Consider the following 26289-nt stretch of genomic DNA (forward strand, 5'->3'; position numbering starts at 1 on the left):
CTCAATGTCAGGACAAACCAATGAGCTGAACCAAATGCCCATAATATTTTACTTTCACCGCTCTCACCCTCCTGTCATTGGTTCAGTGGATAAACTCAATGAGTGTTGATGAAATTAGACATGATGAAAAAAATAGGGACAAAACTCACTCTGTTTAACACTACATCTCAAAATGAAGGATATAGTTGGGAGGTAATAGCAGTTTTAACCACAGAAGAAAGTATGTCTAAAAATGGAGTCAATTAAGAGGGAGGAGAGCTAGTAGATAAAAACAAGTGTACTCTGAAACTGACAACACTGATGAAAATACAAGCAAGAGGACCATAATTACAGATTCTATACAAATAATGAGATTCTAAGTGTAAAATAGTTAGACAACAAATATGTCATTTTTGGAACAAACTACAATACAGTGGAACCACTTGGCAAAGTTCATCCATAGAAAAAAGATAGAGTAGAGCCAATGTGTCTCAATCATAAATAATGGATACCTATGGCAGCTTCAGTGATGGGGTGGATAAATACAATTGGTTAGTTTCAAAATATTCTATTTCTAGTAGAAGTAAAAAATGGTATTAGCCTTTATTCACGCAAATAATTGGTGTGTGTATTGTAAATGCATGGGCTACTTTAAAAATCTGTTAATACAAACAAGAAAGATCTCATAAATTTGTTGGATTTTAAAGGAGACCTCTGTTTAGCATCCTAAAATGATGAATGAGAACCCATCAAAGGAATAAGTGTAATGCTCCTGGACCTACTACTGTCCAAAATTTATATCAGACTTGACATTAAAAAGCCATATTATTCTCAAACAGCAAGAACAATGATGTCAAAGCAAGCCATGTTATACAAAACCAATAACACATCATCAAAAATACAATAAATAACCCTTTGTTATAAGTGTTTTGCTCTCTGCTACCAAAATTAATTGCTGAAAGTCACAAAACTCACTTTTTTGTGTAATGTATAAAAAGATAATGAATTTTCCCAATTTCCCATTTATAATATAGTTTATATTTGCAAAAGAGACATATATTATCCAATTGCTCTATTTATAGGACAATCTGGATTTTCATTATTAATGATAATAACGGATATATAAACTCTAGATTATGAATTCCAGCCTATCTTAATGCACCTGTATCCATTTCACTGCAATATCTACAGAGCTTAAAGCTTACAACTCAATGGGTTAACATAATCGTATTGTTTAAGTTACAGCTAATTATGTAAAGTTTTTGTATACAAATAAGAGATTTAAAATATTAGCATATTATTGAGTTTTCCAACTACTACACAGTACTACTGGCTTCAACTCTAACTTCAAAAGTGATTATTTTAAGTTCTTAAAAGATGTTTTAAGCCAATTAATTTCAAACTCTTGTATAATACAAAGGAAAGTGCAGAGAAAAGCAAAGTATTGTGCTAAAATAATTAACTTCACAGTTATTAAATTTTCCTTAACTCTCCATCCTAACCTCATAAACACAGTTCTCCACATACACATTTACATCTGATTCTATCACAACATTTCAGGCAATTTGATGAAGAGCCCCATCTTCCAATCAGACAGACCTGAGCAAGAATCCTACTTCCATCACTTATCAGTGGCTTTAGACTAGATATATAATTTCTCAAAGACTTATTGTTCTTTCTAAAATTATGATAATAATATCTTCCTGGGAGAACTGATAATATAAATTACCTATAAGAGTACCTAGCATGCTCAACAATAATGTACTTAAAATTTATATTCAAATGGATACCAACAGATAACAATTAACATACTTGTCAAAATCACATTTAAAAAAGCATATGGTTGGGCTGGGATTGTGGCTCAGCGGTAGAGCGCTCGCCTAGTGCGCTCGAGACCCGGGTTCGATTCTCAGCACCACATAAAAATAAAGGCATTGTGTTGTGTCCATCTACAAAAAAGATTCTCTCAAAAAAAAAAAAAAAAAAAAAGCATATGGTAATTAAAATGTACAACACTTGAGGCCTTGAAAATCAGTCTCGTTTGGTTATATATTATGTACAAAACAAAAAAACTTACAAAAATTTTAATATTCAAATTTAGTGTTCAAAAACAGCAAAAATATTTATGACATTAGGATGCTAAATTAAATGCAATCCAAAAAAAAAAAAAAACAGAAACTAATCATATCTTTAGACTGTTAACTTTACCTCTAGCCAAGGATTGTTAATTTTCCTTATACAAACTGAGGTGTCCCAGTTCTTGAAATCTACACAATAAAAGAGGTAAGAGGAAATAATAAACCATGATAGGTGGAAGAACACAGGGCAAACATTCTAATAGAGTAGCCACTGTTTTACTTCTATTTTAAGCCTTAAAAACTGGCTATTCTGAACTGAAACGTGTTGCTGACTATAAATATACATTAGATTTCAAAGATATTTTGTACCAAAAAATAAAAATGTCACTAATTTTTATATTATTTGTTGAAAGCAGTCATTCTGAATATCTGACTTTAAAATATCAAAATTTATTTCACATTTATTTAATTTTTAATGGAAATTAAAATTGAAAGAAAATTGAAATTTACCTATGTGGCTTGCATTATATTTGCACTTTTCTAAATCATGGCATATAAATCTACAACCTTAGAGCATGTCCATCATTTGAAATCATTCCTAAATTAGTCTTAAAAAAGAAGTTCTGTGAATTGATAGATGCCTGCCTTTTTAAAACTCTGTATTTATTAACCTTTTCATATATTTTCATACAACTTCTTAAAATGTTTTGCTAACAGCAGTAGGCAATATAAACATTTATAAATATAAGTAATACTTGAATATAGGTCAGAAGACCAACAAATGATATGCATTTGCATTAAAACAAAAACTCATTTTTAAGTAAAGGGGTGACTGGTAGACACCAAGCATAAAGTCAACCTAATCCCTAAAACTTTCTTTACTAACCAGTAAATACATGCTAGATATGAAAGGTTACATGCATTTCCAGCTAATCCCAACAGAGCATCTATGATACTATAATGTCTGACACTTGTGATATTTAAGACTTTGGATCCATGTGCAATAGCTAGAAAGGTACAGCTTAGTAAATTTCCATTATTAAAACATAAAGAGACATACACTTTTTTTTATAGTCACTAAATATTTAATAGGATAGCACTCTTATTAGAGGGGAAAAAAATTTTAAATTGCCTCAACCAGATTTGAAAATACTATATTAACAGATTTGAAAGGTGATCTGCATCCAGATTGTCATCCTTCCTCAATCACCCATTTTTCAGTTACCCAAGTCTCTCTAACCACCACAAGTCAAGTTATAAGATAACTTGTTACCTTCTAAATTAATTCTTCTTTTCAATACCTTGTAAAGATTTCCTATGGCCCTTCCTGACAGGATCCTTACTGTTAGTTTTAAGAGACCTCTTTAGTAGGTCACTTCAGATTTCTAATCTTCTTTATTTATTTTCCCCTCCACTTTTCTGCCTATTCCTCCCTTTGTGCTTTCTCTAAACTGTCTCTTCCATTGGATTTCTATTATTTGTTCTCCCACCCTACACATTCACATTGAGGGAGAGGGATGACTTCTCTGACTCAAAACAAACCATAATATTTATTTTCCCCAGCCATATGGATTCTTAAAATTCTACTTTCAAAATCAAAACTCTCAAGTTCATGGAGGCTTTGCTGGCATTTCTCTCCTACCTTTCTTACATAAGTGATATATTTTACCTTGCTTCATTTTCTCACACTAATTTATGTTAAATGTAATAATTCATACTTAGAAAACTCTACAACTTGAAAGTTGTAGCCAACTTTTAAGTATTTTTCTAAAGAGTTGGTTCAAAGCTTTCAATAAGGTTTTTTAAGTAGTCCAAGGAGTAAAATCCTTCCAAAGTTGTTTATAATTTTTGTAACAGTTCCTGTGACTTTATTACCCTTCATCCAATCAGTAAATCCTGATGTTTTTATTACAGATAAGTTAAATTCTTTATGCATACTACATATTCTTTGTAATGTTCATGTAAACATTTTTTCTGTGTTTAAAATGTTGTTCTTTACAAAGCACAAAAGTTCTTACTTTACATAACAGAATTTCAATCATATCCTTCATAATGTGCTTTGGGATTCTGAAATACAGTTATTCTTCAGGGTTTAATCACAACTACCAAAATGCACAACTCCAGCAAGCACCATTCCCACTGCACTCTGCTCAACACAGCACAGAGCAAGGTGAATGGCACCCCCTGGAGTTGTACAACATGAATGTTTTGAAACCAACCAATAATGCATAGTATCTGATATTTCCCTTTTTCTACATTGTCCAATAGCTTGAATTTTTATAATACAAAAGATTTTCATCCACCTGAGTTTACATTATAAAAGTTCTAATTAACAATGTCTTGGCTGGGGTTGTGGCTCAGTGGTAGAGCACTCCCTAGTATAGGTGAGGCCCTGGGTTCGATCCTGAGCACCACAAAAAATATAAAATAAAGGTCTTGTGTCCAACTACAACTAAAAAATAATTAAAAAGAAAAAAACAATGTTTTAAATCACTACTCATTTATCTCAATTTTATTTAATAAATAATCTTAACCCTATGTTTTAAAAATCTACTTTAATGGGTGTTTAACATGTATTCACTAGGTGCTAGAAACTAGACTAGATGCTGAAAATAAAAAATGCAAAAGACAGCTACTAAACACAAAGGTTTTAAGTTTTACCAGAGAAACAGTTATAGTATCATGTGATATTTTTTATTCTGTCCTACTGATTACTGCTATTTGTGGGCCAGAACCACTTTTTAAAATAAAGCTTTGTATTATAATTGATTTTATCTATTTTTTAAACATTTTTTAGTTATACATGGACACAATAATGTTTATTTTGTTTATTTTTATGTGGTGCTGAGGATCTAACCCAGTGCCTTACATTTTTGAGGCAAGCACTCTGCCACAGAGCCACAACCCCAACCCTGTAATTCGGTTTTAATACTTCATTTTTCATGTTCTTTCATAAACATTCCTATTTATTTTCCCATATCATAACTACTATTTAACATTATGTGTTGCATTTACCAGGCATGTACTATCTAATACACTTCAGAAAAGATGAAATAGGATTATTACCCACATTCCTGAGTGTCAGAAAAGATATATTACTTGCTCAAGTTTTCAGTTATTCAATTGTGAAGCTGGACTTCAACTCAAATTTATCCAACTCCAAAGCCCTTTATCTGAGTCATTTAGATGTCCTGGATTTTAGAACAGTTTTATGTTCTAGAAATTTTTATTATGATTTTAGGGGGTGAGGGGCTACCTTCACCTGTCTTTATCTTTCCTTTTTCAAACTCTGCATTATAATCAGTCATTGTGTAACCATAATGGGGCATACCCACCTTTCCCCCCAAGAATTTAAAAGAACTATTCACATGTACTTTTAATACAAAGAACATTGGCTTTTGTTGTTGCTTCTGTTGTTGTTAAAGGGAAGCATAATTAGGAAAAAAATTCCCTTCTATGTTTGAACTGTCAGTTAAAATATATCAAATGATGCCAAACATCTCTAGTTAATACTGGAATGCAAAATTAAAACCACAATGAGATGCAACTTCACACATAAGGATGACTATAATGAAAAACATGGAAAACAAAAAAGACATGTTAAGGATGGAGACAAAATGGAACCCTCCTACACTGTTGGCAGTAAATTAAAATGATATAGCCTTTGTGAAAAGAAGTTCAGTGTTCATAAAGTTAAACTGAGTATTTGCTGTCTGACATGGCAGTACCACTGCTAGGAACAGTAATGCTGGTTACCCCAAAGGAATACTCAAACAAATGTTCATAACACTACTATTCACAGTAACCCAAGTATAAAAATAACCCAAATGACAACAAATGATGAATGGATAAAATATCCATTTGATGGTTCTTTATGGTATTGTGATATTTGTTAAAATGCTCAACAATTTCTCTTCTTCAGCATATTGTTATCTCAGAATACTATAAACTGTCATTCTTAGCAGTGTTACAACGAAACTTCCCTTTGTAGAATAAATGAATTCTATTTGTTTTACCATTTCAGTAGTCTTGTTCAGTGAGATTAGATACTTGTAATTTTCCATTTTTTTAATGTTCTCAAATAAAACATAGGAAATATCTAACACTTTGAAGTTTAAGACATCCTAAATCTATGAGGAAAACTATTTAACATATCAACTATAAAATGAAAAAAAAGTGTTTTTTACAAATAATCTGATTCATGTTTTCAAATATATCATCTCCAGATTATTTAGCTGTTAAGAGATTTGTGGTCAAAAACATGTTAGTGAGATTTAGAGGTAAACGGTGCTGAGTTCACTCATCTTCCTCTAAAGTTGCATTATACTAGGTTTCAATTTACTTCTATTTTCAGTTGTTCACACTAAAATTTCATGGTCTCATTAAATCATTAAACACACATACAAGGTTATACAACTTTAATGTTTAGCACAGGCTACACACACTACTACTACTACTGCCTCCACTACCACCAATAGCTTTCTGTGTTATGATCCAAGCAAGTACAGGAGGGTGCTTTGGTTAAGAAACAGCCATTAAAATCAGGAAAGAAACACAATCTTAATCTAGCTTTAAAGGATAAACAGTAAATTCATTTGCCCATGCACCTTCTTCACTCTCCCCATGTCAACCAAGACAATAAGTCTCAGAGTACTATTTTTCAAAGAATAAGAGAAGCACTTGTACTTAAATCTTAAGATATCCTTCTTAAGGCACATTCTCAGGCCATACTTGGCCTACTAAATCATAATCTCTGGTTTGGATAATTGAGGATTGAAAAGATCTCTTGATTCACCAAGACCAATAAGAAAACCACCATTTTGGCATCAGAGAAAGGTGATCCAATAATTATTATACAAACTGAGGTATATTTGAAAGTGGAAATACATACTTTTAATATTTACATGAAGATAACAGATATAAAAGCAGGGTTCTTGGTGCCAGCCTCAACTAAGTTTTGACTTAAAGTATTTTCAAATTTAATTCAAGGACATTATACTAAGAACTGAAAATATAAAGAATATGAGATCTACCCAGTTCTAGCACCTTGTTCAGTTGGGTAAAAAGGAAAGATGACCAGAAGTCCTAAGGACATGAATTAAATGCACAAGTCTCTCAAAAGGAATATGAAGGAAAGTCTTTGCAACCAGATATAGGATAAAATAAGCCTTAAAGGATCACTCTGGTTTGAAAGATAAAAGCTATTATAAGCAATGAGAGAAGAGAAACAAAGATGCACAGCCCAGAAAACCTAAGCTATACCCAGAGGGTGGGAAACTTTCAATAGAGCACAGTCCTTTTATACATAATGGAAGATAAAAAATAAGGGTTGTTAAGAGCAAAATGCAGAATATTTTGATAGATAACCACTGAGATTCTGAGAAAATTCTATAATCAAAAGGCAGCTGTGATGCAAGGTGATGCGTACCAAGCAATAAAAAGAGATAAAAGACACAAGGATGGAGGGGGAGGGGGGAACAGATACCATATATATAGTAGTACCTATTATAGGAGGAAACACTAAATACTAAAAAGTGAAGAGAAGAAAAAAGACATTTCTGGAACATCAAAAAAGAAGTTGAAGCCAAAGAGAAATAAGAAGGTGGGTTCCCAAAAGAAATTAAGATATGTCATATGAACGAAATATTGACAACAAAGATTGCCAAATGACCTTTCAGAATAAACAGATGAAGAAAAGCCAGATTATAAAAAGATGAGAGAAACAGAAGACAAAAAAGTGGAGAACTGATGAGATACATACATGCAAACATCTAAACAGACTAAAAGTAAATGGAAAGCCAAATAGGGGATAACAAGGGGAGAAGATAGGACAAAAATTAAGCAGGCTTTAAAAATACCTCTTAGAACACAGAAGAGGTTAAGAATCAGAGATTAGAAATAAAAGAAAAGGAAAACACAGTTGAGGTAATGAGATAACAGAAAAATCCTATCAAGAACCCATACTTTCCTATAAAAAATAAAATAATATTCACTAATAATAAGAAGACCAAAGGAATACACAAAGTCACATTTTTTTTTCTTGAGAATGTATTCATACATACATGTTAAGCTCATGCACAAAGTTCAATCCTACTTTGAGATTTCAGAGTAAAGGGAGTTAGGCAAAAATGCTGGAGGGAAGGAAATGTACTTTTGCATTAATAGTGAAAAAAAAAAATAAGGAAAATTTGGCCATGATAGACTTCACATTAAAAATCTACTACAAGTTATCTTAGCTTTCTCAAAACAATGCTATACAAATTTAGTTTATCACAACAATGTGGAATCTAGATCAGTAATTTTCAAATGTAATTTTCAAGTGTAAATTTCCCCATCCCAGATATTGAGAAATTGGTGGGGTGACAGGGATTGGTAGCCACAACACATAGAGGCAGAAAGGTCCAAGGATATTCAGTATCTCCCAAAGCAAAGTAAAATCTAGCCTACAAAGCCTAAGGTACCCCACTACACTGAGCATACAAAGAAAGGTGCTTTCCTTATAGATAACAAGAGGGTGAACTTTTTAATTCAATTCTTGTGATAATTTGATTCTACTAAAGTTTGCCCTCTACTTTAACCCACTGCTTCAGTTTAATTCAAACTCTAGGTTCAGTGAAAATATTTTAGGTATCCTAATGCTAAGAACTTAATTATTTCCCTACAAATGACAAAGAAGTGGTTAGGAGTATGTCAAATGTTAACAATAGCTTTAATAAATATTTAGTTTTTAAAATAATACTTAGGGGAATAGTTAAGTTGAACGCATTCATTTGCATTATTCTACCACTAAATGTATCCAGGCAATTTCTTTATATCTAAGGGTTCCCAAAGCAAAGTAATTTAACTTAAAATGTATTCAATATATAAGAGAAATAATGGTAATGAGCTCAAATACTACAACAGACTGAAATACAACAAATATGAGTTAATTCTGAAAAGGGATAAAAAAAATCAACAAATTATTTTGAAAAAGAAAAAAGTGTTAAGAAAAAGAATTATACACTTATTCTGCCTTTTACTGTATAACTTATAGCCTTGAGTAACTGAAGAGAAGATGAATGTAAGTTTCTCTTTAGAGATATATCCAATGACTGCTAACATTAAAACATGGCCAAGTTCTAGATGTCTCCTGACAAAAAAGCACAGTACCACCTATGAAGAAGTTCTGTCAAAATACGAAAGAAAAAGTAGAAAATTCAGCCTGAATTTGATCAAGTCATTTGAGGTCTCAAATTTACAAGAAATACTGAGGACAAAAAAAGATATTATACCACAGGAATCCAAAAAGCAAAATAAAGACTGTAGGAATCAGCCCAATTTCTTCAAAATACAAGTTTAAAAAAAAAAAAAAGAAAAAGAAATTGAGAGGAGCTTACAAATTAGACGATATGAAAGTAATAGGAACCTATCACAACATATCTACTTTATTTGGATCCTGATTCAAATAAGTTTAGGAGGAGAAAAGACACTCCTTAGACATCTGCAAATTTCAACAATGACAAACTACAGTAAAATTTCCAAGTATGTTAATGACAATGTAGTTAAGTTAAAAGCAGTTTTTTACCTTTTGAAAATGTACACTGAAATATCTACATCTTTAAAAATACAGATGAAATAATGAGAAGTGCTTCAATGTAATAGGGAAGGATGAAATGCATAGGGATATAAATGAAATGATATTAGTCAAAGAATGGTAACTATGATTTTGTCATTTCTTGATTTTGGAGGGAAATGGATGGCATTAAAGCAGATTATGCTAAGTGAAGCTAGCCAATCCCTTAAAAACAAATGCCAAATGTCTTCTTTGATATAAGGAGAGTAACTAAGAACAGAGTAGGGATGAAGAGCATGAGAAGAAGATTAACATTAAACAGGGATGAGGGGTGGGAGGGAAAGGGAAAGAGAAGGGAAATTGCATGTAAATGGAAGGAGACCCTCAGGGGTATACAAAATTACATACAAGAGGAAGTGAGGGGAAAGGAGGAAAAATATAAGGGGGAGAAATGAATTACAGTAGAGGGGGTAGAGAGAGAAGAGGGGAGGGGAGGGGGGAGGGAGGATAGTAGAGGATAGGAAAGGCAGCAGAATACAACAGACACCAGAATGGCAATATGTAAATCAATGGTTGTGCAACTGATGTGATTCTGCAATCTGTATATGGGGTAAAAATGGGAGCTCATATCCAACTTGAATCAAAGTGTGAAATATGATATATCAAGAACTATGTAATGTTTTGAACAACCTACAATAAAAATTAATTAAAAAAAAAAAAAAAGAATGGTAACTACCACAGGGTGAAGGCTACATGGGAATTCCTCATACTAGTCTTTTTTCTTCTTATATATTCCAATTTCTCCATAATAAAAAGATAACTGAAAAATTTAATAAATTTCAGCAGGAAGGAAAAGTGATCATTTTGTAACAAGTTTATTTTAGGGTTTAAAAAAGAACAAAATGAATATTCTTGGCAAAGTCCTCTAACTGAAAGAGGGAGATTAAGCATTTAGAAAGATAAAACAAAATATCTTTAAAAAATTTTTGAAGATGCTGGTGTAAATAAAATGAAGAAAACTAAAAGTATTTTGTTTATTTTTATTAGGTGCTGAGGATCAAACCCAGGGTCTCCAATGTGCTAGGTAAGCGCTCTACGCTGAGCCACAATCCCAGCCCAAAAACTAAAGGTATACTAGTTAAAACTGCCATCGAATTCCACATATATCATATGCCTTTAATTTTGTATTCAAAGTATTCAAATTCGGGGTTGGGGATGTAGCTCAAGCGGTAGCACGCTCACCTGGCATGCACGCAGCCCGGGTTGGATCCTCAGCACCACATACAAACAAAGATGTTGTGTCCGCCGAAAAATAAATATTAAAAAATTCTCTCTCTCTCTCTCTCTCTCTCTCTCTCAAAAAAAAAAATTCCAGAGTTTACCGCACCATGATTCCAGGTAAATTAAATTAAGTACAAGCATATATGTGTGTGTGTGTGTGTGTGTGTGTGTGTGTGTGTGTGTATGTTATGTGTGTGTGTGTATATATATATATATAAAATACAATAAATAACCCAATACCCTTAGAAACTAGTGTGAAGCAAAAATAAAATAATAAAGTCAATGCCTTTTGGTGCCCTCTGTATTTGTTGTTGCTATTGTTTAAATTGAGAAGACCACAGAAAGCAATAGGAAGCCATAAAAAATATGTAGCCACAATATTCTGAGATTCCTTCTCTTGGGGACTCTGAATAAATGGATTCTTGACTTACTAAAATTTGATGTAAAAAATGATCCATTTGTAAAGGACCTATAAGATTTTAAATGGAGAAACTACAAATAATCACCTTCAGAAAGGGAATGAACAGTGTTTATAAAAAGTGAGACACATGGACATAAAGGGAGGATCATCATGATGATTTATAAGGAAAAGAAAAGAAAAGAAAAAGGAACAAAATTCATGTTTCCCTAGGTCTTTCATTCAGAGCAAAAGATGTGGAGCTATACTCCCAAAAGCAATTTCGGACTAGAGATGTCTTTATTTTTCCCCAGACAAGCTGGAAGTTAAACAGAATGACAAAGTATATTTGCTCTGGGACACTGAAACAGCAAAGAAACTTTGAATGACATGACATTGGTCAGAATCCCTCCAGAAGAAGCAGACTAAACCTCAGACGATAAATAAGCACTTCAATATCCTGATTCCTTTCAAAGTCTCAGTTGTTGCAAATAACCATAAAATTAAAACAGTTATTATCTATGCCAAGAACCAAAAAGAAGGGAATAGGATTTTAAAAACTTTAATAACCCTAGAAATCTAACCTGAGTTAATGATATTACTCTTAAGGTTAATTGCTACTTGCTATCAAATCCAAAAGAAGTGGTAAAAATAAGTTTATACTGTTTACATACACCCTTATAAAACTGATAAAATATAAAAAGAGACAAAAGTCTCAAGGCCTTAGAATTTAATTTTAATACGGCATTTAAACACTATCCAAGGCACAGAATTGATTCATAAAAGTCATGAGTTTTAACAATCTAAAATGAGCTATCTAAACATGACAGATCACCCTGAGAACATTGGGTAACTTTTGGTAAGAAATCCAGCTCCTCTCACAAAGAGACTTGTTAGAAAAAAAAAAAAAAAATCCCAATATCTGAGTATAACCTGTTTATAAAATCACAAGATTAGCAAACACCAATATTTAGACTATAAAACTATATAAAACAAGATAAAGTTAAAAGGGACTAAATTTCTGCAAAAAGTCAGGTCAGTATTAAAAGATTTAACACATGCACAAAGTTTCTGAGATTCCAACTTTTAAAATTCTCCTAAAATTCTGTGATTTTATGCTTTCCCTCATAAAGCACAGAATTTATTATCTGCAAAGTTTTTCCATCTTCAAAACTGATAGATATGGAAGGTTTCACAATTACCCAGAAAAAAAAAAAAAAAACGGAGGTTAATTTTCTTGTGGGCTTTTGTTGCCCACAAGACAGCTATACACAAATAACTTCAAGTCAGAAAACAAAGATTTACTTTTTCCACTATAATCATGTTCAATCCCTTTCCTCTGTCCTTATAAGGAAAGAGAACAAAATAGCTAACAACTTGGGGAATGCCCCCGGAAAAAAAAAAAAAATGCTTCTGAATAGGGGAAAAAAGTAAGAAGGGATACCACCCCAAAACCAGATAAGTATGCTTTCTTCTTTCCTCAACTCACCACTGGGCCATGCCAGATGCTAAAGCCATGGAACTGTATTTTGGATGCTTCAAGATAAGCAAACAATGGGATATACTTAAACTAAGCATGTAACCACAGGCCTATAATTAATTCTGAATGCTTTTACCAGGCTTTTTAAATAGTACTGTATTAAAGCAAAAATGATTACTTTTATATCTAAAGTAAACCTAAATTTATGTCCTGCATCTCTCATATGTATGTACTATATAATGACATTTTGCAAGGTTTTGAACAACTCTCAGATTCAGTTTTGAAATCTAAACAAAACTAAAGATATTTACTTCATACATTTGCTTTCAGAATTAAACAAAATATCATATTAACAGGTTGGTGTACTGTGGCACCTAGTACAGCACCAGACTAGTACTCTATTACCCCCCTCCCTTTTTTTTTTTTTTTTGGTACCAGAGATTGAACCCAGGGGTGCTTAACCACTGAACCAATTTCCCAGCCTTTTTAAATTTTGAGACAGGGTCTCACTAAGTTGCTTTTAGGTCCTCGCTGAATTGCTGAGGTTGGCTTTGAACTTGTGATCCTCCTGCCTAAGCCTCCAGAACCACTGGGATTACAGGTATACACCACCATGTCCCAACATTTCCTTTTACTCTTAAAGTGAGAGTAAAAGTCACCTATTCATGAAACTATATATCCTTTGTGGCACAGAAATTGATCTCTCACTGAATACCCATATTCTCCCACAAATTTTTAGCCACCTTTTAGTTATCTTGGCCGTGTGACTAATTCATGCCTATTTCCAGACCAAAGCACTGAATTTGGCATATGACCCTCCAACTCTCTTGCCTGGAAACATGCTCCAAGTGGCAGAGCTTAGAGAAATTAAGCAGCATGGATCTGAGTTACCTTGTGGTAGAGTTACCCAGAGGACTCCCTGGATGCACAGTAGATTTCATATGAATTAGAAATGAACCTTTACATGTTGAGCCACTAGCCCTTCTAGGGTTATTTATAATCATAACACTAGCAAAATTTAACATCTCCTTTTACAGTCTAATTGTACTTAAATGCTATCTGACAAAATACACACATAAAAATGACATGTTTTATGTTTAAGTGTTAAAGGATATCTTCCTTTCTGTTTAATTTTGTGTATCTAGAATGAACAGAACAAAAAAGACAAATATTTCAAAAGCCAAGTAGAAAAGTAATTCAACATACACAGAACTTATAGAAAAACTGATAGTTTCACCTTAACAGGAAAGAACTCTAAAACCCCAAGTCTAAAATTTGCTTTAATTAAGCATACAAGTTATAAAAAAAAAAAAAAAAAAAAGCAAAACAAAAAGCAATGATCTAAAAATAACAACTGAGAAACTGGAATCAGCTATTAGGAAACAGGTGAAAAGGAAGCAAAGCAAGACTCTAAAATATCCTCTCACCATGAGTCATAGTTGCAATCAATGATTGCTGTACAGAAATGGGAAGGGGCTATAATACTTATCCATACAATGTTGAAATCCCAAAAGCTCTGAAAATCAGGTTTTTTTTTTTTTTTTAATTAAGGCTAGCACAAAATAACTTGATAGCAACACCAGTACAAACTAACCTGAAACTATCTATAGTTTCTATTTATCACACTTGGTATGAATATTCATAAATTTTTGATGAAGAAATATTAAAGTTTGATTATGAAGTGCTTCAGGAGAAGATCTTACATAAAATAAAACAATCACATTATAAGACCTTTCTAAAACCTGAAAATTTCTGCAACAGAACAATTCTGAAACACATCTGGCCCCCGAAGAGTTTGAAATAAAGATTGTGGACTTTTGAATACAGAATGCAAGTAACCTCTGTATTGTCCTAGTAGTGATGAAAATAAAAACCAAATGAAGAGCATGGCTTTCTAACTAGTGTATAATTCAATGTAAGACTTGAATTTTGATTTTTCCAATGGTATTTCCCTTTGATGTTACTTCAGTATTCCTAGTAGAACATAATAGAAACAATCAGCCTACAGCTAGATCACCCAGAGGTATTATTAAACTGGTAGAAGACCCGAAAACAATTAAAATGTTGTTATAATAATTTATGGCCTTAAAAAGCCATAAATGTAGCAGGGATTCATGTTAGCCATTCTTGTGGTTCTACATAAAAAATAACACATACCAGACAATAATGATATACGTAAAATATAACATGGGATACCAGCTCAAATGAAGATATTGGTTAAAGTATTAAGCAGACAACATTAATAAAACAGGAAAAAAGTCAAAATCAAACTATTCAAAAATTCAGAGGGCAAAGTATAGGAACAAATTTCCAAAGCAGGGTTTTTCAACCTCAGCACTACTGCTGTTCCTTTAGACAATTCTTTGTTGTGTACTAGGGTATGCAACAGCATCCCTGACTTTATGGACTAGATCCCTTTCCTCAAGTTTTAAAAAGCAAAATGTCTCCAGGTATTGTCAACTATCTCCTAGACTATGAATGTTGGGGAAGAGGCAAAAAACATCCAGATGCAAAAGAAAGATTAAAAGTTTAAAGACATTCATCGTTTAAATTCTAATGAAATGCCCGACCATGATTCTTGTGGAAAGAAATATGGAAAGAAAGAAATCATCACTTTATATGCCTGCAGTTCTACAAGTAGTTTTGTTATATCATATTTGTGGAAAAGAGGAGAAAAGAAAAAGTTTTCCCATTTCAATCTGAATGCCCTTGTACTCTAAGCAAGACTTGTTGATTTTCCTTATAACTAAACATCATCTATTTGCTATTACAGCAACACATTCAGGGAGAGAATAAGGTACCAATCATTTACTTGCAGAAAGGAAAATAACAATTTGCTACATGTAACTGTGAAATAGCCATTTAGCTTTTTAAAAAGAACCCAAGGTTTTCACCCACTTTCTCCTTACATTATCTGCACTGAACACAATAGACATCTAATAAAAATGTGACCTTTGGGTGGGGGAGATATTATTTTCAATCACTCCCCCCTTTGGAAAAATGTTTTTAGCCATTCAACGGTACTGAGTCCTACCGCTGCACTGGTATATATGGGAGAAATAATTAGGATTCCTGTAATTATCAATTATTTCTTATAAGCAAATAGAAACGATAGCTAAATAATCTCTGAATGAACAATATTAACTACCACAATTATGAAAAAAATAAAGAATATGAGTTATTTGATAATTTTTCTGATTCAAACTCACTGTTTTGCCTGGAATTACACATTATGTTGAAGTAACTGGCAAACTATACCATTATGAGTTTAAATTTTACAAATACTGATATTACTGCATTCTCAATAAAATCACAAACTCTTAAATTGGGACATTTAAAGGGGGGGAGACATTAACTAAAACCACTATCTAAAAATTTTTATTATACTTTACTGGGTAGTCATAGTCACAGTATTCTGAAAAAAATTTTTTTGTAGTTGTAGATGGACAGAATGTATTTATTTTATTTGTTGTTTTATTTTTATGTGATGCTTAAGATCAAACCCAGTGCCTCATGCATTTAGGCAAGCGCTCTATCACTGAGCTACAGCCCCAGCCCCCTTTTTTAAGTATCAAGGGCTTACGCATATTTTTTGGAAGAGAAATAGTATTTGTTCATCTATGACCAACACTTTTAGGCCAATTTTCTGGTTTAACTCAAGTTTAAAAAAACCTGCTTACATTAAAAACAAACTGCTTGATATGTACTCAATAATTAGATGATGAATTAAGATGAAATTATTCCTACAGTAGGATGTTGATGCACTGGAGCAAATACCAGCAAGAGTGAGGGCATGCTGCTAAACTGCCTCGCCTACTTTTATCATGCTGTGTCTACTTTAGGGATCCAATTTATGCGGTTAACAAAACTTTCAACATATTCATTTCATCCTCACAACAACTCTACAATGGGGAGATCATTTTAATCTTCATTTTACAACTGGGGGAACTGAAGGACAAAAATATTCCATAACTTATATAAAATGACATGCCAGAAGTGGCACAGTATGGCTCTGAACAGTCTTGCTTCAGAGGCAGGATTTTTCAAACTTTAATACACACACAATGCAGTTGGCAATCCTATTAAATTCAGTTTCTGACTCAGTACTTCAGGTTAGAGGAAAGCAACATTCTAAGTTTTAACAATCACACCTGTGATGCAGATGCTGCTGGTCTGCAGATCACCCTTTAAGTAGCAAAGTTCTAATCTAAACTGGACAATGGTGAGACATGGCAACCTCAGAAACACGTACAGTTCATCCTCAGAAAATTAGTCTTATGTGCAAGTTAAGGGTTGCCAACTTCTGTTTTAGAACTTATGCTTCTTCTTTGTCTTTTTTTTTTAAATCAAGTTAACAAAATTAGCAAGTATTATAGTAACTGATTTCATATTTTGCTAGTCTACATATTATTCATATATACTTGAAACTGTAATATCCACCCCCCCAATAAGGCCTTTCCCTCATCCAAAAATGATTTACAAATATCCCTGAATATCTTTTTAAAAATAGATTCAGTCCAAACCCATTAATATTTAGGAGTACATATTTGTACCCTCTCATACAGGAAAAGAAATTCAGGGTTAAGTTAGAAATCCAGCACCTTTCTAAACTTTTGCTATTTACACAAGTGCTGACTATAAGTGGACAAGGAAGGATACCCTTTGAGAAATAGAACATAAATGTCAACACATTACTAAACAATTCTTGTCTATAACTTTCTCTAAAATAAAGATAGGAAAATGTTCATAACAATTTTCCTTTACACTCACAGGTGAATTGATTTTTTTTTATACCTTAATCTAAAATAAAGGATGTAGAGTATAAATTTAAACCAAAAAAAATATATTATATCCCTGTGTTTAAGATGCATTGGCACACAGCCCTCTGATATTTAAAACATAAAATACCATCAAATCATTAGAAATGACATCTTTATCAACCTTTTTTTTTATGAAAAGAAATACTCCTATTGACATATAATCAAACATCTTTAAAGTCATACATTTAATCTGACAATGACATCTACCCAAAGACCACCCTGGATGTGTATATTAGACCTAATTATGTAACTAAAGAATACTTTATTGATTAAAACAAAGGAAGGGATTTAAGAAAAATAACCCTAGTACAAATAATTTTGGTTTTCCTGTATTTCATTCAACATTTTCCTGAATGTACCCAGATATACTTTACATTTCTTCCCTGAGGAAGAATTAACACCGTCACATACTTTGACAAGTTTATACACACACACACACACACACACACACACACACACAAACATACCCAAAACCATAAGGGAATCTGATTAAATAACTACATATGAAAGTAGAAAGTATTAAGTTTCAAAGGTCTCAGGTAATATTAACCCACAAATCTTAAACGTATTTATGATTGTGGAAACCCATTTTTAATTATAGCATAAATTAACAAATCTAAATAATACAACTACCATAGAGCTAAAACTCTCATTTACACTGCTATGTAATACTAATACTACAATCTATTGGATTATCTGACACAAAAGGAAAAACACAGTATAAATTTAGGCTTTTCTATCAAAATTACAAGAACTAAACCTTCTACCCAAAAGAATCCAAATACACACAAAAGCATCTAGATTATTTTACACATGAGGTATATGGAAAAAAGTCTCTCCCCAAAGTAGTAAGAAACAACTTCTAATTTCCTGAGAAACTTGTATTTTACATTTGTTTTTTCCTGAATCACTTACACATCCACAAAGAAACTCAGATATTAAAGAACTAGAGAACTTAATATATGTCATTTGCAATAGCCAACAGTCACCAAAGACTGTGACAGAGGAAAATAGAGATAAGTAATCTATGTTATTGTGCACAAAAAAGCCCAAGTTTCACTGCTTCACTAGTTAAATCACTAAATGTTAAGCATTATTTCATGAACTTAAATGAAATCTGGTATATAAAGAGAAAAATATACAATAAGTGAAAATTAACTTTCTATTGCACAGAAAGATTCTATTCCTTCTAAAATAATTCTGTGACCTTGTGAAAACAGTCCTGGGTTAAACTCGTAAAGCAGATTTCTTCAGCAAATGCACCAGTACATTATTGCTCTGAGGGCATTCAATATGTCTACTGTGCTCTCTAGATGTATGCTCATATACTGGTTTAAGCCATTTGCAGAAAATCAACAGAAACCTTTAAAAATGTTTGACCTTACATGCAATTTTAAGACATGTGAGTTTTAAATTGATAGATCTCTACATCTTTCATAATGGGAATTATCAGAATACACTCTGCAAGTTAAGTGATTCTTCCACAGAGCAAATTTAACTTGACCTCCTTAAATGGCTACAGATTTGACACACCATTTAGAAGGCTAGAAGGAAATACTGATTTACTTCTTCTCTAAAGCAATAGTGTTCAGCAAAAATATAATGCAAGTAACTTTGAATTTTCTAATAACTATGCTAAAATGGTGAAAAACACAATTTTAAAAGCATTTATTAAATGTCATATACCTCTTAAGTAATATTTTGAGATCTGACATATCATTCTGTTTATAATTAGTTCACACTCACGTCTCCTTTTTGAACTGAAATGGTTCTGACTACAAATATAAGCAAAACTGTTAAGTCACTGGATAAATCAGGATCAGATCACCTTATCTGAGGATCTGGTTAACACACACAATAAGAAACAAATGGATTATGCCTTATTTTGTCTCAAGCAGACTTTGGAGATGGTTCTGATCAACAGGAGCAAATCACAATTTGTAGCAAAAACACAGCTTAGACACCAAAATATTTTTATATCAAACCACAACACTGCCTTAATTCTAGCATCCCTTCCCCTCTCATTTTTGAGCACATACTTCTATGCAAATTATTTATAATACTACTTTCTAAATCTGATGAATTCTGTCAACCATACAGTCACCATTCAAACCATAAACAGAATACTATGTAAGACGCAAATGAAAAAAATGAGAAAAATCATCAACCAGCAACTTTTAATACAACTTATGCCAATCAATCTTAAATTATTCTGAGTTCCACTGAAAGTAATTCTTCCCACAATTCCAATTCATTTACTGCTTATTAAGAATTTTCCCAAGTCATTAGGACATTTGCTTAAAACGTAAATAATTCCAACAATGTGTTTTCTAGAAAATAACAACTAAAACCATTAGCTTAACACATAAAATTTGTCCTTAAGGCAAGTTACTGAATAAATCAAACACAAACAACTATACTCCTGTTTACTGCATTTACATTTTGTAACATCACATTCAGCAATTTCTAAATTTGGAAGGTCAGTTCAGATTGCACACAAGCAATAACTTTAAAGCTTGAAATTTTACAAGTTTCTACAAAATACTTGTGAATAAATACATCCCACAGAAATAAAACAGAGAAATCAGCACCATTCAAATTAATCTCAGCAAGAAGAACAAAAACAGTATATTCATAAGTCCAGAATGTATGATACATGCTAAAGAGTATTTTTCTCCCAATTTTATTTAATTCACCTAGGCAATTTTTGTTTAATGCACTTGCAAAGCTGTAAGGAAGCATAGCTAGCTAGCCTCTTCTGCTGCACATATATACAAGGACAATACATTCATCTCCTGATATCTTTCCACAATTTAGAAATCAAAACAACAAAATTTATTTCTTACCTGCAGTTAGGAGGAGGATCAAGGGTTATTTCAGCTAGCTCCTTCTGAATTCTGTTAGTGAAATGAGAACAGACAAAAAGGATTTGAGATAGTCTACAGAATAACCGGGGAATTACACTGCCCTCTACCACCATGCAGTTAAATGCAAGGCTGGCTTTGCCTTCAGTAATGCTAACATGGCTGCTTCCTCTTTGTTCTCAGAGGCATAACCCAAATCCCTTAACAGAAACTTTGCAGCTTTTTTTCTCACTTGCTACTGCAAATAGGTAAGTCATTTACACCTGATTTGAGAAAGTCCTCCACTACTACTCAGCAAAGGATATAAAATCTATTTTAAAACACTTTTTACCAAAGAAATTCTCTTTTCAAGCTTATATGCAAATGAGACAAAAAGGGAGGAGGGAAAGCACTAGAATATTTGACAATGACTTCAAGCCACTTTTACTGTGGTAAAAATTAGCAAGCTACCACAAGAGCACATTAACAGTTTTGCCAATATTTTGTCTGTTTAAAAAAAGTTTAAAATTTACAAATATCTTTACCAATGAAAAACTTCCAAGGACTATTTTGGCAATCTTATTTAACCATTTGTTTTCTCTGATCTTAGGTACAGCACATAAATTTAATAATCTCAGAGGAAAGAGGATCAGATGTATAGCCGTGAGGTAAGGAGAAAAAGAGCATTTCTCTGATTTTCTTGAAATTTAAAATGTTTTCAAAACTTGTTTAATGTTACTCTCCACAACATTACAACAAACTGAGAAGAATTTTAAATTATTGCAAAGACTGCTGCTATTCAATATAATATTCTCAAGTTTATTAGTGTTTGATTAATGATAGGATGGTGAAAATCTATAGAAAAATAAGAACATATGTCACTATAAAATGCATAAGTTGATCAGTTTATATTTTTTTCTTTAGTTGAGATGAATGAAAATCAACAAAATATCAACACTACGTAACGCTAAAGATATATTTTATGTATGATTACAAGAATTCTGCTCAATACAACCACTATCACTGATGAAGTCCCATTGATGGAATCCTTTTTTTTTTCATCATAGAAAATAAAAGTCAGCAGGAAAGAAATAATCTTTCACTTACACCCAACAAAATGTTTTTCCTGCTGCTGAGTATTATTACTATGTCAAGAACATCCTCAAGTTTTAGAGTAAAGAGGTGCAAAGACAATGAAAGTTTTCAATGGCAAAGTGACACCTGAGATTGTTAATGGCTACTTTTCAATTTTATTTGCCCTCCCAAGAACAAGGAGGGATAACTATAATTTAACTACAAAAAGTTATACGTGTTATGTAGGATTTAAAGCCTTGTTTGGGAAACTAAGCAAATTTAAAATACGCTTTCAAAAACAACCAGGGCCTGACATTTAAAATTTTTTTAGCAAATATAAACTTTTTTGATCATTTCCTTTCATGAAAAGTGACACTAGTGATCTCTAAAAGCGTCAATTTTACTCAAGAGTATAACTCACGAAAGGAAGTATCCTCAATGTACCATCTAATTCAGTTTCCCCCAAATTTTCCTTGCCAACTCCTTAAACTGTCAGAATGAGAGTTCAATCTCTACTCTAGGACTCTTCCTGAAGTTACCAAAGTACAGAATAAGTTTGCTTAGAAGTATAATTTTAGTGAGGACGTTTATATGCTCCCTAAAGGATGACAATTCATTCAAGTACAAATGAAACTGATCATCAAGTATTTCTGCAGTATTGCTCTTGATGTAAAAACACAAGCCTCCAACTGCTTGGAAGACAACCTGACTATGTTACCTTTTAGCACTAGTGGATAACTTAGCAGTGGTTTTGCTAGAGAGTTTGGTGTTCTTCTTCTGCTGGGTGGCAGAAGGTTTTCTTTCTTCTTGTTCTTCAGGCTCTGGAGCGGCCGGGTCTCGCTGGTCCGCATCTGAACTGCCACTGCTGGTGCTGGGGCTCTCATCATCGGACCTTTGCCTATCACTGGACATCTTGATGAAGTTATCGCTTGGAAAACTTTTAAAGAGAAAAGGGAAGAGGAGAGAAATGTTAATGTAAGAAATCAGTCAACAGCATTTTCTTGTCTTAATAGTAACCTAAAATTGTATCTTAACAAAAAGACTTCAAAAGTGTTCACACTTATCATAAGGCAAGGTTACTGGGGAGAGGATGAATCTTACAACGCCAGCGTTCAGGGATTTACCGAACTCAAGTTAGAAAACCCACTCACATTTTTTTTCCATTCCTTGGACAATCTATCAATTGTCTACTTTCTCAGAAGGCATGAAACAGATTTGCCAGGGAACTTAGGCAACCAGCATTAATAACATATGACACACTGTAAATAACAGATCTTGCTGAAAAATGTTAAAAAGTCACTAATAACGTCTCGATATTTACAGACTGACATTGGTCAGAGCTACCAAATTCCCTTTCCCAGAGGAAAACATACCCTGTTAATCGCCCATATGCTTATTTAAGGTGGAGATTCCTCCTCTATGCACGTAAAACCTTTAAACACAACACTCGGAAATTTAAAAATCAACTAACAAGCTGCCCTAGCCGTTTCCACGGCCAGCAGCGAAGATTCATCCGGCCAAGACCGAGCTGCCACCCTGGGAAAAGCAGAATCCAAACTGCACCTTCTGCAAAGCTCCCCATGCCACCAAGGTTCCTCGCTCAATTTTTACATCACGGACCGACATTTTGTCCAAAATAACGAAAAAGGGGGGAAAAGCCCGAGGAAAAACAAACAAACAAACAAAGCCCCAAGAAGTGCAACAAATTTCCGCGCCCGCGTAGGCGAGCTGCGGCCGGCGGCGGCGGCCACGCAGCTCCGCGGCCCTTTGTGGGGAGGGCCGCGCGGGGGCCGCGGGCAGCGCTCGCCGCGCCGGCCGCCAAGTGATGCGAGCAGCCGGCCGGCCCCGCCGCGGCTCGCGGACACCGGCGGCGCGGGCGCCCGGCGCGAACAAAGCTGCCGCCCCCGCCCCCTCCCCCACAGCCGCCGCCGCCCCGGCCGCCCCCCACGCGGCCCCCCGGCCCCGCCGCCTTACCTCGGCCGCCCGCCCGGCCCGCTCGCGCGCCGCTACGGTGTGGGGGAGGGAGAGAGAAAAAAACCCTTCCTTAAGGAAATGGAGGCAGCTGGGGGGGGGAAAGGGGGGGGAGGGAAAAAAAGAAGCCGAGGAGGCTCTGGCCGGGGAGTGTGGAACATTGAAAGTCGGAGGGGGTTGTGCAGTGCCGGGCTCCGGCCGGAGGGTGGCGCCGCCCAGCGCCTTCGGAAAAAAAGGGGGGGTGGGAGCTCGGCTGGGCGAGGGCGCGAGCTCCCGGCGAGGCGGAGGGGACGCGGGAGACCCCCGCGCGCTGTGGCCTCCCGCCGCCGCCGCCCGGCTCGGCTCCTCCCGGCCGCGCAGTCAGCAAGTTCCGAGGCGAGCGCGGGGGGAGGGGCGGGCGCGGCGGCGGCGCGCGTGCTCGCTGCTTGCCTGGCGGAGGGACGCGCGCCGCCGGCGCCCGGCGGGCGCGAGCTGCTCTCGCGCGCTCCCGCGCGCTCTCTCCGCGCCTCCTTTCACCCGGGGGGCGCACGCGTCCGCCCGCGCGCGGCCAGGACAAAGAGCGCGGCGGGGACCCGGCGGGCTGGCCCCTGCGCCCTTGGCCGCGGAGCCCGTGCAGAAGAAGGCGGGGGCGCGGGCGCCGTCTCGCGGGGCCGCTGTGCCGCGGGGTGGCTTCCGGCCTGGGCCCGCCTCCGGGGCGAGGCTGCCCATTGGACTACCCGCCCCCGAGGGCTGGCCGCATTCCCTCTGCCTGCGGTGGGGCGCCGTGCACCTCTGGGCCCGCACAGCTGGCAAGGGCCCTGGGCGTGTGGTTGGGAGTCCCTGACTGTCCTGGGAGACTGAGGACTAATGGGTGTTGTTGACGAAGCCAGGCACGCAAGCTGAGGAAAGCTACCCTTGACCCTTCGTGTGAGCTAGAGGAAGGGGCAGGATGGGTCGTGGGCTTGAAGGAAAGTAAAAAGGATTTTGAGACTTGGGGACTGGCCTCTGCTTATCTTTACCTCACAGACTGCAACTGTCACTGCAAAGGGGACTGCCCTTCGGATGCTTTGAAACTTAAAGAATCCAGAACAACACTTTTTAAAATGTCCCGCCCAAGATTTTAAGAAGTGGAGGAGGAGAGTTTGGGGGGCTATAACCTGACACTTTTCAACGGGACAGTTCTGCCCTGCACGCGCAACATCGGGGTAGGCGTGACCCTGGGTCACTACGTCCACAGTCCACAGAGAAAAGCTTTAATGTGGAGAGGGAAGGTTAGTTTCGTTCTATCATGCTTTTTGCAGACTCTTCAGGTGGGCTCCAAAGTTTTGGCCCCAGGCACAAAGTAGGTGGAAGTACAAAAACTTCCTGTTTGCCTCCCTGATCTCCAGCTACTGAGAACTAGTTCTAGTGATAGAGCCTCAAAGGAATGTGTGGATTCCTCTCCCACAAGTATCCAGGGGCAGGGGTGCTGGAAAAATGAGAAGTACACATAGAGGAAGTGAGAATGGCAGTCATGATAGATGAACCAGAGTTAAGGGAAAGAAGAAAAGACTGAGTGAGCCGACATACTATTTTTCCTCCAAATAGAAAAGTTTTGGTAAAGGGTTGCTCACAACTCTAAATAATAAGTTATATTTCTGTAACTTTCCAGAGGGAAAGTCATTCAGTGAAAATTACTGAGGGTATAGGCTGCTAAGTGGTAGGCACACCAACTTCGTTCATTCAGTTACTATGATCTAAAGCCAGATCTCTCTACTTCTGATTAGAACAGATTATTAAAGTTCACCAGGTTGATAAGAAGGAAGGATATTCCACTCAGAATGAATAGGAAGAAAGCCTCTCCTGTCTCAAGAAAGAATATGGTCTGTGTGTGGCCAAACATTTTGATTTGGATGAATTAAAGAGTACTTTGTGGGACCACTTCAGTGGTAAAAACTAAGTAGAGGATTCCCCCAACTTTACACTATGTGATACCACAGCAACAGCCAGCTAATCTAGAGTTTGGGCATTGCTTTGTTTGGCATGGGAAACTGTTCTTTATGGTAAAAGTGATGTTTTAGTCAGCTTTTTCTCTGCTGTGACTAAAAGATCTGACCAGAACAATTTTAGGGGAGGAAAAGTTTATTTGGGCGCTCTTGGTTTCAGAAGTCTCAGTCCACAGAGAGCAGGCTCCATGCCTCAGAATTGGAGATGAGGCTCAACATCATGGCCCAGTGTGTGGTAGAGGGAAACAGCTTACAAGGTGATCAGAAAGCAGAGAGAGAGCTCCACTGCCAGATGCAAAATATATATCCCATAGCTATGCTCCCAGTAAGACAGTTCCTCCAGCCACATGCCTCCAGTTACCACTCAATTAATCCCATCAGGGATTAATTCACTGATTAGGTTAAGGCTATAACCCAATCATTTCTCCTCCAAACCTCCTCACATTGCCTCACCAGTGAGATTTTAGGGGACACCACATCTAAACCATAACAGGTGAGTTATTTTAGGAAATTTACTGTCACAGATTTAGCCTGAAGACCCGAATGCCAATTGCTGGTAGAATTTGAGGGGGGCCAGGAGACTGGGAAATAAAAATATTTAGTTGTGTTTTAGTAGCATCTTTTATAGAAGAAACAGTATTGAAGAAAAGTAAGGGAACTGGATTCTAATCCTCATTCTGACAAATTTATGTGACCTCATAAAAGTTAGATGTTCTAGCTTAATTTTTCTTATATGCAAAAGGAAAGCATATCAAAGGTTGCAAGTCTTCTCTTGCTCAAGAATTCCATGAATGATTCTCTAGTGAGTTTGGAGTTACAAACTCCACTTCAACAGACATTTAGAAACTAC

General features: G+C 35.6%; 1 protein-coding gene across 3 annotated transcripts in view; it reads right to left on the bottom strand.

Moving 5' to 3' along the window:
• Nucleotides 1–24084, bottom strand: part of Ube2e3 (ubiquitin conjugating enzyme E2 E3) — an 87795-nt gene extending 63711 nt beyond the window's left edge. The window contains exons 1-3 of one of the 3 annotated variants that reach the window (XM_076865775.1): nucleotides 23905–24084; nucleotides 22223–22441; nucleotides 20434–20484 (exon numbers count right to left, since the gene is read on the bottom strand). In XM_076865775.1, coding sequence (XP_076721890.1) covers nucleotides 20434–20484; nucleotides 22223–22416 — 245 coding nt within the window. In that variant the 5' untranslated portion in view covers nucleotides 22417–22441; nucleotides 23905–24084. Of the gene's footprint in view, nucleotides 1–20433; nucleotides 20485–22222; nucleotides 22442–22877; nucleotides 23210–23478; nucleotides 23858–23904 lie in introns of those variants that run through there. The other 2 variants (XM_076865774.2, XM_076865777.1) reach the window with 2 other exon arrangements.
• Nucleotides 24085–26289: the final 2205 nt, after the last annotated feature.

This window comes from Callospermophilus lateralis, chromosome 9 (genome assembly GCF_048772815.1).
Source record: "Callospermophilus lateralis isolate mCalLat2 chromosome 9, mCalLat2.hap1, whole genome shotgun sequence".
In the NCBI taxonomy this organism is placed as follows: domain Eukaryota; kingdom Metazoa; phylum Chordata; class Mammalia; order Rodentia; family Sciuridae; genus Callospermophilus; species Callospermophilus lateralis.